The sequence below is a fragment of the Gekko japonicus genome, unplaced genomic scaffold, assembly GCF_001447785.1.
Source record: "Gekko japonicus isolate JY-2015 unplaced genomic scaffold, Gekko_japonicus_V1.1 scaffold426, whole genome shotgun sequence".
Lineage (NCBI taxonomy): Eukaryota > Metazoa > Chordata > Lepidosauria > Squamata > Gekkonidae > Gekko > Gekko japonicus.
The window spans coordinates 1,091,256-1,105,561 of NW_015160848.1; the positions used below are offsets into that span (position 1 = coordinate 1,091,256).

Sequence of the window (14,306 nt, forward strand, 5' to 3'; positions counted from 1 at the left end):
CTGGCTCGACTTGGAGGGCTGATGCTGAGGCGGCGTGCGACCGCTCCCACGCAACTGCGGCGGCGAGGGCCTCGGTTACGGTGACCTTCTCCCTCTCCATCAGCTTCCGTCGGAGCTTCTCCTCTCGCAAGCCCACGACGAAATGGTCCCGGAGGGCGTCTTCTAGGTGTGCTCCGAAGTTGCAGTCGGATGCGAGCTGGCGCAACTCCGCGAGGAACTCCCCGGCGGTCTCTCTGGCCAGCTGATTGCGGGTGTAGAATGTTACCCTACAAGTCAGCTCGGTGGGTTTTGGTGCGAAGTGGCCTTGCACCGCTTTGACGATCTGCTCGAAGGTGCAGTCGCCAAGGTTGGTGGGGGAGAGTAGCCTTCTGGCCAGGGACACCACGGCGGTGCCGCAGGAGGCCAGGAGGAATCCCCGCTTCTTGCCTTCGTCGGTGATGTCGAAGAATTCAAGCGCGGACTCGGCGCCCTGGACCCAGGAGGCCCAGTCTTGCGGGCGGGCTGTGTCGAAGGGTGGAAGCAGCCCTAGCCCGGGAGCGGTAGCCATTGTGCGCGCCGGAGGGGGTGCGGGAGGAGCAGTCGAGTTGTTCGATGTTTCGCTCATCGGATCGGCTGCTTCGCGTCCTCCTAGTTCCTCGCAACGGCCCGGCTCAGATGCGGCTAGATCCCACCTTCGTCGCCACTATTGTGTAGTGGGAGCTGCATGGATCGACGACAGACAACGATGTGGTGCATAGCACGCTTTATTAGGCACACAACAAGACATGCATACAAACGGCCGGCAGGCCAACTATATACACACCTGGGGACCACCCCTTGGTCACCATTGGTGGGTTTGAATCTACCGCCATGGCTCCCATTGGTTCCCCAGTGGAGGGACTAGGATCCTAGTCCCCATTGTCTTCCCAGACTGAAGCTCGGGTATATGCGCTGACCTCCGGTGGCGGTCAGTGGACACAACACATCCTTCCCTCCCACACAACTCCCTGTGGCTCCTCCTGCCTCCAGAACACCCCTCCATGGCCCCTTCAAGTCCGGTGCCAGAAAGCAGCTGTCCCTCCCACCTTCTTCAGTCCTGGGGCATCATTTCCAGCCCCCACTTTGGAAACGTTTCTGCACCCTCCCCAGTGACCCCTGTGTAGAAGACTGCCAGATCTGCCATGCCCATGTCCAGAGAAGGACTCAACCCCCCCCACACACTTGTCCTCCTCCATCCTTCGCAGGCACCAACAAAAGGATGCATCTAGTCCAGCATCCTGTCGCACACAGTGGCCTCAACCAGTTCCTCTGGAGGGCCAACAACAGGGCAGAGAGGCCAAGGCCTTCCCCTGAGAAGAACATTGGAAGAGCCCTGCTGGATCAGACCAGTGAGGGTCCATCTAGTCCAGCCTCCTGTCTCACACAGTGGCCAACCAGTTCCTCTGGAGGGCCAATGACAGGGCAGAGAGGCTGAGGATTTCCCCTGAGAAGAACATCAGAAGAGCCCTGCTGGATCAGACCAGTGGTCCACCTAGTCCAGCATCCTGCTTCACGCAGTGGCCAACCAGTTCCTCTGGAGGGCCAACAACAGGGCAGAGAGGCTGAGGCCTTCATAAGAACATCAGAAGAGCTTCTGGATCAGACCAGTGGTCCAATTAGTCCAGCATCCTGCCTCACACAGTGGCCGACCAGTTCTTCTGGAGGGCCAACAACAGGGCAGAGAGGCTGTCTCTCATGTTCCACGGGGCATGACTAAACAGGTAAAAATCACAATAAAACAGTTTCCAGTTGAATGTGAGGAGAAATTTCCTAATGGTAAGAGTTGTTGAGCAGTAGAACAGATTGCCTGGAGGTCTTAAACTAGAGACTAGATAGCCACCTGCCAGGGATACTGAACTTGTATATTTCTGCACTGCGTAGGGTGTTGGCCTAAGAGCCGGCAGGTGCAATAATTGGTGTTGAAGAAAGAGCTGGGAGACCTGGGTTTGAATCCCTCCTGCACCACGAAGCTCCCTTGGTGACTTCGAGTGACTGACTGATTCTGCACCCATCTGTTTCCTTGCAGTTTTTCCACAGCCACATTGTGAGTTTAATCTCTCTCTACATTTCATGCCGCTTTCACTTTCTTTGTTCACTGGGTTTTATGGTACCTTCTGCATAGATTTCTGGCCATTCAAGGGTGACTTTGCAGTCAGTATGGCATTGCCCCATGGTATCTGTAATGATTCCTTGTTTTAAGAGTGTGTGTGTCTCTTTAAATGTTAGGTTGCAGGGCAGTGAATGCAGAGTAGAGTGACTGAGACAAGTGTGCTGTGATTGGAGGATGAGAGAGTGTGGGAGGAGTTTTTGAAGTGGATCTGTGTGAGTGTCAGTCAAGTTATGAAAGTATGAAAGTCAGAGTTAGAGGAGACGGGAAAAAAACCAGTTGATGTTGTTCAGTGGAAATTCAGTCAGTGAGAGAGCTGAAAGAATCTGTGTGGGATCCGAGAAGGATCAGTATATGTGTATTAAAGTGATACAGTTGACAAGCTCATTCATAGGAACCTTATTCCCAACCAGTTACATAATAACTAACCTCTTATTTTGTTCCCCTTTCAATAAATCCTCTCTTTTTTAAATTAATCCCAAAAGTCATATCAATTATTCCTCAGGACCACAGAGACCCTTGAAAGCCTAGACCCTGGGTCACAATACCAACATAAGAAACTGAGAGTGGATTTGGAATTTAGACAATTCCTGGTGGCAGCCTGAACTACCTATTTTATAAACACCCAGTATAATTTAAAGAGAAACCTAGTCCTCCCAATAGGACATCGTCACAGTATCTGAATGTGGTTTTCAGTGGCACCTTTTCCTTCCTCCACTTCGAAGGAAACAATAAGCAGACAACTTGACAGGGCTTCATGGATCTCCGTCAGTTCCCCCACCCCTATTTTCCCCTCTGTATTTATCTCCTTGCCACAAATTACTTGGCTCAGGCAGCTAATGACTGCTGAGGCAAGAACCGACACAGGAAAATCTGCATACCAATGCAGCAGGACGGAGCGTTGAAAACAAAATAGATGGCAAGCTGAAACTAGCCATTGCAGAAACCAGGATCCGAGGTGATGTAATGAAAAAATATATTCTGCGGCAAGGGGGAACCAGTTCAAGTGCTGATAAAATGTGAAGCAAATGCCAGATGCAGAATGGACCACTGCCTCTCATCCTGACCTACTTCATGGGGTCATTTTGAAGATCTAGTTAGAAAAGAAGAACTGCATCTTCATGATGGGTAGCTGTGTTAGTCTGTCTGTAGCAGTAGAAAAAGTCCAGTAGTACCTTAAAACAAACACAATTTGTGGCAGGTGATGAGCTTTTGTGAGTCACTGCTCACTTCTTCAGACACTAGTGACTTTTAAAAGCTCATAAGCTGCCACATTTTTTTTGTCTTTACACTGCTACTGGATTCTTGCTGTTTTCTACTACTACAGACTAACACAGCTACTTTCAGCCAAAGGCTGAAAGAGTTGGGTCTGTTTAGCCTGGGAAAGAGAAGGCTTAGATGGGACATGATTGCAGTCTTCAAGTATTTGAAGGTCTGTCATGTAGAAGATGGAGCAGATCTATTCTCTCTTGCTCTGGATTGCAAGACTAGACCGAACAAGTGGAAATTACAAGAAAGTCGTTAACGGCTAAATATCAGGAGAAACTTCCTAACTGTAAGAGTGGTTAAGCAGTGGAACAGTCTGCCTCGGGAGGTGGTGGGTGCTCCTTCGCTGGACGTTTTCAAGCGGAGGCTGGATGACCATATTTGAGGGTATGTTGTAGGGCTATCTTTTGGCTATGCTCCTGCAGAGTACAGGGGGTTGGACTAGATGACCTGCAAGGTCCTTTCCAACTCTGACATTCTATGATTCTATGGTTCTATTATATCCATCTTGATCTGTCCAAAGAAGTGAGCCATGGAAGTACTTCTTCACCCAAAGAGTGATTAACACATGGAATTCACTGCCACAGGAAGTGGTGGCGGCTACAAGCATGGACGGCTTCAAAAGGGAATTAGATAAGCATATGGAGCAGAGGTCCATCAGTGGCTATTAGCCACAAGGTATAGATAGGGGCTCTGGGGCAAGTGATGCTCTGTCTTCTTGGTGCTTGGGGGGGGTCAACAGTGGGAGGGGTTCTAATGTCCTGGCCCCACTGGTGGACCTCCTGATGGCACCTGGTACTTTTGGCCACTGTGTGATACAGAGTGTTGTACTGGATGGGCCTTTGGCCTGACCCAACATTGTTCTTATGGCTCATGAAAGCTCCTCCCCTGCCATGAATTTTGTTAGTCTTTAAGGTACTACGGGACTCCTGCTCTTTTCTACCACATCTTCATGTGTGTTGTTAACTCTGATGCATTGTCTGATGGATTTTGTCAGCTGCCTGAACTGACATCTTTTAAACATGTGACAGTGGTTCGCTCTTAGAAACAGAACGCTGGACTAGGTTGCTCCTTGTGTGACACATCCTTAGGTTAAATCAAGGCCAAACTCTCAGGTTCATGATGCAAAATAAGATTTATTAGGAAACAGAAGAGATTATTTCAGTGAATGATTTTACAAAGAGGAAATTTAAACAGGCAAAGCATTCACAGAACAGAAACTGGAATGGGAGTGTTCAGCGCATGGAGGGTGCTCAGTGGATTAAAGGCCAAACCTTTACACCAAGGTTTTCTTGATCGCTGCAAATCTGAGTTAAATGGTCCATAAGAATTTAGCAGGGAGAACAATTGTTCCTGGGCCCTAGGATGAGACTGCCTGTGCGGCCCCCAAAGCTTCCCAAACGGCCTCCCAGAGCACCAAAACTACCTCCAGAAAGCCCCCTGCCAAATCCATGTTTAAATCAAAACCAGGAGAGTGATATCATGATAGAAAGGAAGCTTTATTCAGTAATGCAAACAAAGGACAGGAGTGAACAGTATGACAAAGAAGGGCTTTGGAAAAGACAAACTGACATTCGGACACGAACAGCTTCCTAACAAGGAAGGAGAGAAAGGGGGGGGGAGAGACGGATGCCATTTATAGAGTAATCGAAATATTTCAATCAAAAGGGGATACATGAAAGTTATGTCAGGGGACAGGGATGCCGATAGGACCGCTTCCCTCTGTTGATCTGAGCTGGGAGGAAGGCGGCTCAGCAGATCTAGAGCCAGATGCGTATGTTATGCCGTGGATTTCTTGACCATTCTTCTTTGACATTTCAATTGCAGGGGGAGTAGCAGGGGGAGTAGCTGCCACGGCGCCCCACGATGAGGCTGCCTCTGCGACCCCCGAAGCTCCCCAGACGCCCTCCAAGAGAACCAAAACTGCCTCCAGAAAGCCCTCTGCCGAATCCACCATAAAGACCACTGCCTCCAGAAATCACTCTGCCGGGACCGCCATAACTAACAGCACATGGAGTGTTGCCTCCCACGGAAACGGGTTCACCGGTCGCGGAGAGGATGGGTCCGGGGAGGGTCATGACGACGGGAGGTGGCTGAATCACGACTTCTGCAGGTGGGATCTGGTTGATGCAGGAAGGGTTGACCCCTGAGAGGACACCCAGGCTAGCGGAGGGGACCCCAGAGTTGTGGCCGAAACTTGCTGAGCCAAACCCAACGACTGGAGAAGAGGCCGTGGAGGGAACGGCAAAGGATGGTGACCCGTATCCAGTTATGGTGCCAGAATGGAGGCCACCATAGCCGAGACCTGCTGATCCGAAGCCAACGGCTGGAGCGGAGGCACAGGAGGGAACTGCGAAGGATGGTCCACAGTAAGCCATGTCTGAGTGCTAGAGGGTGAGTCTGCAAGAATATAAGAAAGCAGAAAAATATTATGTACAAGAAGCACTGGGAGGCTCAGTATGAAAACCCATCTCCTGGAAAAATGCCTGATAGAATCAATCTCCTTTAAGATACAACACGGAATGTTTATAGAAGAAGTAGCTGAATCTAATGCAAGGAAAAAAAACTAGCAGGGATGGCAGGCACTCATGGAAAATATGTCACCTTCCTAGTGACTACTTGCATTCAAGCCTAAAATGATGGACACCATGAGTGAGGCAACCTAGACTAGCATTTTATCTGGTAGCATCTCATCTGGGTTCCTTAAGAAAAAGTCATGCTGATCGGGTCCATTTGGAATGATGTCTCATCTCGCACAGAGTGGCCAACCATTTGTTCTGGAGGGCCAACAAAAGGCCACGGAGGCTCGGGCCTTCCCCTGATTTCACGTCCTGGCACTGCTATTCAGAGGTTTCATTCCTCTGAATTTGGAGATGCCCTTTAGTCACCATGGTTACGGATAGACCTATTCTTCACAAGACTGTCTAATCCCCCTCAATATCTGAAGAAGTGAGCAGTGACTCATGTATTTTGTTTGTCTTTAAGGTACTCCTGGATCCTTGCACTTTTCTACTGCAACAGACAGATGAACAATGGTGACTACAAGCATTGACAGCTTCAAGAGGGAATTAGATAAGCACATGGAGCAGAAGTCCATCAGTGGCTATTAGCCACAAGGTATAGATAGGAACTCATGGTCTGGGGCGAGGGGTGCTCTGTATTCTTGGTGCTTGGGGGGGCAACAGTGGGAGGGCTTCTAGTGTCCTGGCCCCACTGCTGGACCTCTCTTATGTTCTTAACAATGGCTACTTATCTTGCTCTATCCCCTTCAATAACTGTCTATGCCTGTGGATATCAGTACGTCTTCTGGCAGAAAATTGTGGCAGAAAGTCTCACAAACTGGCTTATAATCAGGGCTTCCCCTCCCCCTTCTTCTAGGGGAATGCACTGGAATGGAGTTCTGGCATCTCTTCGACAAAATTATTTTCATATGGAAGAGTGGGGAATCAAACCCAGTTCACCAGATTAGAGCCCACTGCTCCTAAACACTACACCAAACAGTATCATCAACATGAACCATTTCTGCAGGTAACTCAGGTCAAATCTGTAATACAAATGCAAAAATCTGTAATACAAATACCAAGCTAACCCAGAGGATGGCAGAAGACAGGGGGGCCTGGCGTGATGTTGTCCACGGGGTCACAAAGAGTCCGACTCGACTGTGCAACTGAACAACAACAACGAAACCCCAAAATATTTAAAGGAATTGTAGTGTGGTGAGGGTTATGGGAATCCGGGCAGAACCCCCCAGCTAATTTCAAGGAATGGTAGTCCCCAATGTAAACCCCAGCACAGGAAATGGAGTGGGATAGAAATCCAATCAACCAACTAACTTTATGAGAAAGAATGACCAAAAAAACCCCCATAAGAACATAAGAGACGCAAATGTTGGATCAGGCCAAATGGCCCATCCTATCCAACACTCTGTCACACAGTGGCCAAAAATACCAGGTGCCATCAGGAGGTCCAGCAGTGGGGCCAGGACACTAGAAGCCCTCCCACTGTTGCCCAGTGAAATGGTTCAAATGTCTAATATAAACATGTCTAAAAGGCATGCTTATGATGAGAAATCCATAGCAAAGTCATGACTGGAGAGCCTTCAGAAATGCCAAAGGGTTTGATCTATGGGGGTTAATTCCATAGAGAGATTTTTCAGGAAGGAGCACTAATGTAAGACTATTGGGTCCGGCATACAAAATCTGCACGTACAATCTTATTTCAGCAGCTACAGTTGGATTTGGCTTTCGCCAAACTTACCTGATTCTTGGAGAAGTCAAAGGCAAGCGAGTGAGAGAGATGAAGCTGAGCTACTGGGGAGGTACAAGAGCTTTTATACTGACTTTGTTGCATTCTTTTTGATGTAGAGATCTGAATTAATCACCTTCACAATGTGTCGGTTTAATCATATCCAAAATTAGTTTTGCCGCTTCAAAGCCGTTTAATCAAGGGATGATGCTGTCATCAGTTTGCTCTAATGATTGGACTCCATGATCTTTTTTTGTTTCCCAGCTAATTTTCTGCAGCAGGTTTTTACTGAGTAAACACAATCCCCCCCCCAATGCAATCCCCGTTCAACTTGGAGTGACTTGACTTCTTTGTAAACATGAGCGATGCCTATGGAATTTGTAATGTATCCAGTCCAGACAAGTCCAGACAAGTCCAGAGACAAACGTCGAGCTTCTCTCCAAGAGACAATGGACTATGCGGATCCTAGCCCACTCCAATCAGGGGGCTAGGTTCCTGGCCGAGAGCCAGTGAGACTCTCGGCCACTGTAAATAACCTATTGGGAAGTGGGTGTGTGTTTGGGGTGGCGGTTTCTTGGGGAATATAAGCCGGCCTGTGAGCCAACCAAAGTCATCTTGTTCCTGATGGAATAAAGTACGCTTTGCTGAAATCACTCTGTTTGCGTACTATTCAGAATTCGTCCCTGCCGAATTTATCATTTGAAGCAGCCACATCATAAAGTACATTACCACAGTCTTAGAAGTTCTACAATTATCATGACTGAATCTGTGATTCCTTTTTCACCCTTTGCTTTGCTATATTTGTCATTCAGCAATGTACCTTCATAGAATCATAGAATCGTAGAATGTCAGAGTTGGAAGGGACCTTGCAGGTCATCTAGTCCGACCCCCTGTTCTCTGCAGGAGCATACCAAAAAATTAGCCCTACAACATACAGGAAAGATGGTCATCCAGCCTCCGCTTGAAAACGTCCAGTGAAGGAACATCCACCACCTCCCAAGGCAGTCTGTTCCACTGCTCAACCACTCTTACAGTTAGGAAGTTTCTCATGATATTTAGCCAGTAACGACTCCCTTGTCATTCCCACCCATTGGACCTAGTCTTGCAATCCGGAGCAAGAGAGAATAGATCCACTCCATTTTCTACATGACAGCCCTTCAAATATTTGAAGACTGCAATGATGTCCTCTCTAAGCCTTCCCTTTCTCAGACTTATATTCAGATAATAATTTCTTAAGGTTTTGTGATTTATAAAGAGAAATCACTCAACATGGAACTTTTATTGTTGTTTCTTAAATAGTTTTGTATTGTTCTTCCTTGTCCCATACAACATACCTAGGGCACCTTCCGCAAAAACAGAACCATAAGATGAAAAAAGTAAATTATTTTATACTTATACTTTTCTGATAATCCTTTCTTTTAGCTGTAATCATATCAAGAAGCATCCATATATAACTTCGGGGACTATGTTCACTAATTATTTCCAATAATACAACCTTGGGATATAGGGGAATATGTGATATGATAAATTCCTTCAAGAATCTTAGACCCGATTAGCTTCAAAGAGGAGCCATGTGATCTGCAGTAAAAGATTTAGATTCAAGTCCAGTAGAACCTTAGAGACAAACAGGATTTGGGGTATATAAGCTTTTGAGAGTATCTAATAGAAGGGGCTTTGACTCTCCAAAGCTGCTATGCCAATGATTCACTGCCAGAGGAGGTGGTGGCAGCTACAAGCATGGATGGCTTCAAGTGGGAATTGGATAAACATATGGAGCAGAGGTCCATCAGTGGCTATTAGTCACAAGGTATAGACAGGAACTCTCAGTCTGGGGCAAGTGATGCTCTGTATTCTTGATGCTTGGGGGGGGGCTTCTAGTGTCCCGGCCCCACTGGTGGACCTCCTGATGGCACCTGGTATTTTTGGCCACTGTGGGACAGACAGGATGGGCCATTGGCCTGATCCAACATTGGCTTCTCTTATGTTCTTATCTAAGGTGCTACTGGGTTCAAATCAAGCTATATCCTTTCCAATACTCTTATACTGTTTTCTTTAGTGGTGGCAGGCATGACAGTAGCACACTACAGCACCAGAGGAGGGAGAGCCTGCACCTGAATAAAACTTGGTTTTAAAAATGCCACTGGATTGTTTTGGACCGGGTGGCCGGGGGGAGCTCTGCAACTTACCTGGCTGCTTCTTGCTCTGGCTGAGGGCTGCTGGGAGCAGGGGGTGGGGCTTGTTGCATGTGCCCACCCCCTGGACTCTTTACTGCGGAGCTCCGCTCCTGTGTGCTCCTACGGGAAATGACCCCTGTATATGTGTGTGTGTGTGTGTATGCTCCCTCAGCTGTGGAGTCTTGTGAGCAAAAATTCTACTTTGCGAGCTACTGGCATTAAAGCTGTGAGCAAGAGATTTGGCTACTGCATAAATTAGTTTGCTCTGGAGCCATCTTTCCTGAACTAAGACAAAAATGTGTGAGCTGGAGGCTAAAAAACTGTGAGCTGGCTCACACTCACTCAGCTTTGAGGGAACACTGATATATAACCGATATAAAAATAAATCTATGTAAAAAATGCAGTCATACGTAATAAAATAAGAAAGGAGAACATAAATCGGAGACTACTAGGGAGCTATTGTTCCGTATTTGATCATGTGTATTGAATGTCATAACATGCCATCCAGGATTTCCCCACAGACTCAGTAACTGTCCGGTTTCCATCGATGAACAATCGGTTACACTGCTCAGCACCTGTTTGTTCCACCATATCTATTATGAGTGGGATAATATATTTGCCACAGATCTTTATTTATTTATTTATTTAATTTCATTTATACCCCGGCCTCCCCGCGTGCGGGCTCAGGGCGGCTTACAACCGTAGGGCACAAAAGGGCAATAAAATACGATAAAACACAATTTAAAACAATTTATACATGGGAACACCCAAGGATCCCGCGTGACTGGACAACCCACTCTCCAGTATTGCACAACCCTATCCATTCGAGGGGAGGTTACTGTGGCCCCCTGATATTATTAGCCACTTAACCACTTGGTATACTGGTTATATCTGAGCATCATGTGCTCGATCGTTTCTATCTCCTCTGTGGAATCTGCTGCCAGAGAATGTTGTGATGGCCACAGGAATAAACAGCTTTAGGAGCAGGTGAGGCATATTTGTGAAGGAGAAGTCTATCAGTGTCTGCTAGCTATGGTGGCTGAGGCAAGGTTGCTAGGTTTGACCATCACACCAGTGGAGGCATGGGAGGGGGCTGTTCCGGGAGTGGGCGGGGACATCACACGATGCACATCCCTAAGGATGGGGAATTGGTGGCACATGGCCAAAAGATAGGAACAAGCTGATGGTTTCAAATGAGGAAGGGTGGAATGGGTGCAGCACCTGAGACCGGAAAGGAGGGGTAAAGCTAGAATTGGGTTCATGCCACTGTTAATTTATAGTTTATAAAGTGTGCTGTGTGAGGCTGGCCAATGCTGAGAGTAGCTAGTGTTGCCTCTTGATAATGGGATAACAACTGCACAAGCATCAGAAGAAGAAGAAAGATTGCTGGCAAAGCCAAGAAGGGAGTCTAGGCTCTTGTTCACATAAAGATTCTATCTTTTTATGGCTCCTGGAAGTCACGGTGACTAACAAAGACAAATCTTGCTTTGATGCACACTTTGATCTTCAGACACGACTTGACAATGAGGCTTGTCAAATTCAGGAAATAGCTTGTGTTTGAGGTCAGTACAGTGCTGCATCATCCATTAGGACAGGATTTTTTTTTTTTTAAGGGAGATGAGTTCTAGATTATGAATGTGTTTGTTTTTTTAACTGTGTCAAGTACATTCTATAGTAAAGACAGATCAGAATGTCAAAAGTGCATTGAAACTAGGAATGTGTGGACACTCATAAGAACATAAGAGAAGCCAATGTTGGATCAGGCCAATTGCCCATTAGTCCAACACTCCGCCACATAGTGGCCAAAGATACCAGGTGCCATCAGGAGGTCCAGAAGTGGAGCCAGGACACTGGAAGTCTTCCCACTGTTGCCCCCCCCCAAGCACCAAGGATACAGAGCATCACTCGCCCAAGCCTGAGAGTTCCTTCCTATACCCTGTGGTTAATAGCCACTGATGAACCTCTGCTCCAGATGCTTATCCAATTCCCTCTTGAAGCCGTCCATGCCTGTAATCACCGCCACTTCCTGTGGCAGTGAATACCATTTGTTAATCACTCTTGGGGTGAAGAAGGTCTTCCTTTTGTCCGTTCTAACCTGACCACTCAGCAATTTCATGGCTGAGTTCAGACTGAAGTGGGAGGGAGTCGTGGAAAAAAGAGCCGGAGCAAACTGTTCCGGGTTTTCCCGTTCATACTGCAGCGACTGATGCGGGAGCAAACTGGGAGGCGGTGCAAGGGAGTGTTCACATTGTTGGCCTGGAGGCACGGCTGTAAGGGGTGGTTTTCTTTTTTTTGTAATTGGGAGATTTGTGCTCATGCGCATAAGCGTATAAGAAAAATGTGGCTTTTGGTGTTCACACTTTGTTGGTACGGGATGGATGCGGGATAATCACACTTTCCAGGGTTTGTTACCACTTTCACCAGGTAACTTTTAAACTCGGGAGCGAAGCGTTACAAGGCAGGTTGAGTACAGGTGGGGAACGCCTGACAGATATGCCTGTGTGAACAGCCCATTTAATCCGGTTGTGGGATGTTTCTGAAACGTGCGCATATCAGGGCAAACTGCCAGTCTGAACTCGGCCATGGAGTGCCCACGAGTTCTTGCATTGTGAGAAAGGGAGAAAAGCACTTAATTCTCGACCTCCTCTATCCCAGGCATAATCTTATAAACCTTGATCATGTCACCCCTCAGCCGTCGTTTCTCCAAGCCTGACTGAAGAGTCCTGCTTGTGGCGTGTGAAGTGAAAGGATTCCTCTTTGATTGATTGATTGTTTGGTTGGTTGGTTGGTTGGTTGACTGATTAGCCACCTTTATTCCTTGCAGGCAGGTTACCAAAAAAATGCAGAAAACACTTAGAATAAAACACATACAAAGAATATAAAACATAATGGATAATACATTCCTTTTTTTGGAGTTCCAGATTTCATTATTCAGGCAGATCCTTTGGAGCTTTTGGCACTTCTTTTGCTGGATCCCCCCCCACTCCTTTGCTTAAGGTTTGCTAGCCCCCATGTCCGGGTGGGGGTCCCACTTGCCACTGACCAGCTGGCCAGTGGGGGTAAGCCCCGCCCCATGCCCAACCCCCAAGAGTGGCCACCCCTCTTCCTCCCTTCCTTCCGGATTTAAAGGGCTTCAGTTGATTCATGGGCCACATGCTCCCCGCTGTTCAGCTGAAGCCCTTTATATCTGGCAGGAGGGGAGGGAGAGGGGTGGCTGCAGGTGGCTGCTCTGGGGAAAGAGCATCACTGTCCTCAGACGTATGAAAATAAGAGAAGCCCTGTTGGAACAGATCAGTGGCCCATCCAGACCAACACTCTGTGTCACAAAGTGCTATCAGGAGGTCCCCCAGTGGGGCCATAACTCCAGAAGCCCTCCCACTCTTGCCTGCCAAGCACCAAGAAATCAGAGCATCACTACCCCAAACATAAGACTATACGAGAAGCCCTGTTGGCCCATCCAGTCCAACACTCTGTGTCACACAGCAGCCAAAACCCAGGGGCCATCAGGAGGTTCACCAGAGGGGCCAGAACTCCAAAAGCCCTCCCACTGTGGTCCCCCAAACATCAAGAATACAGAGCATCACTGCTTCAGATATAACAACATAAGATAAGCCATGTTGGATCAGGTCAGTGGCCCATCCAGTACAACACTCTACGTCACACAGTGGACAAAACCCAGGTGCCATCAGGAGGTCCACCAGCAAACCCTCCCACTCTAGCCCGCCAAGCACCAAGAAGACAGAGTGTTCCATCTATAGCCACCGATGGACCTCTGCTCCATATGTTTATCCAATCTCCTCGTGAAGGTGTTGATGATTGCAGCCGCCACCACTTCCTGCAGCAGAGGATTCCACATGTTAATTATCTCGTCTTGTTTTGGTTTCCATTCAGGCATGGACTGGGAAGTCGAAATGGCCCTGGGGCATCCTAGGCTGAGTGTCGGATGCAGTTTTAGGCAGGGCTGCTGGGGTTGGTTCCTTTGTTCATGGCTGGCTGCAGCCCTCCAAGGCGGTGTCCCACCAGAGACTTTCCCTGCAAGTTAAATGGCCAGTCTGTCCCTATTTGCATCCCTTTGACAGATAGAGGAAGGAATGTGTCAATCATCTTTCTAAACCAAAGGGGGTTAAAATAGCCTTAATATTTGCATATTGTTCTTTTTTATTTTTTATTTTAACTACCGGAGGGCTGCTGGACTGGAGAGCCAGTCTGGTATAGTGGTTAAGTGCGCGGACTCTAATCTGGGAGAACCGGGTTTGATTCCCCACTCCTCCACTTGCACCTGCTGGGTGACCTTGGGCAAGCCATAGTTCTGGCACAGCTGTTCTTGAAAAAGACCCATTTCCGTCAGAGCTCTCTCAGCCCCACCTACCTCACAGGGTGTCTGTTGTGGGGAGGGGAAGGGAAAGGAGTTTGTAAGCCGCTCTGAGACTCCTTTGGGTAGTGAAGGGTGGGGTATAAATCCAATCTCCTCCTCCTCCTCCTCCTCCTCCTCCTCC

General features: G+C 47.8%; 1 protein-coding gene across 2 annotated transcripts; it reads right to left on the reverse strand.

The window, feature by feature from the left end:
• Positions 1 to 4,678: 4,678 nt before the first annotated feature.
• On the reverse strand, positions 4,679 to 7,718 carry LOC107118191 (claw keratin-like). 2 transcript variants are annotated; one of them, XM_015420490.1, is made up of 3 exons: positions 7,649 to 7,718; positions 5,361 to 5,791; positions 4,679 to 5,318 (listed from the first exon to the last, which is right to left on the reverse strand). In XM_015420490.1, the coding sequence occupies exons 2-3, from the start codon at positions 5,767 to 5,769 to the stop codon at positions 5,209 to 5,211; spliced, it is 519 nt and encodes a 172-aa protein (XP_015275976.1). In that variant the 5' UTR covers positions 5,770 to 5,791; positions 7,649 to 7,718; the 3' UTR covers positions 4,679 to 5,208. The 2 variants fall into 2 exon arrangements, with proteins under 2 accessions (XP_015275976.1, XP_015275967.1); XM_015420481.1 differs by having other exon boundaries at positions 4,679 to 5,791.
• Positions 7,719 to 14,306: the final 6,588 nt, after the last annotated feature.

What these genes read in the sequence shown, in the direction of transcription:
- LOC107118191 (XM_015420481.1), bottom strand. Translation starts at nt 5,769, where the DNA reads ATGGCTTACTGTGGACCATCCTTCGCAGTTCCCTCCTGTGCCTCCGCT.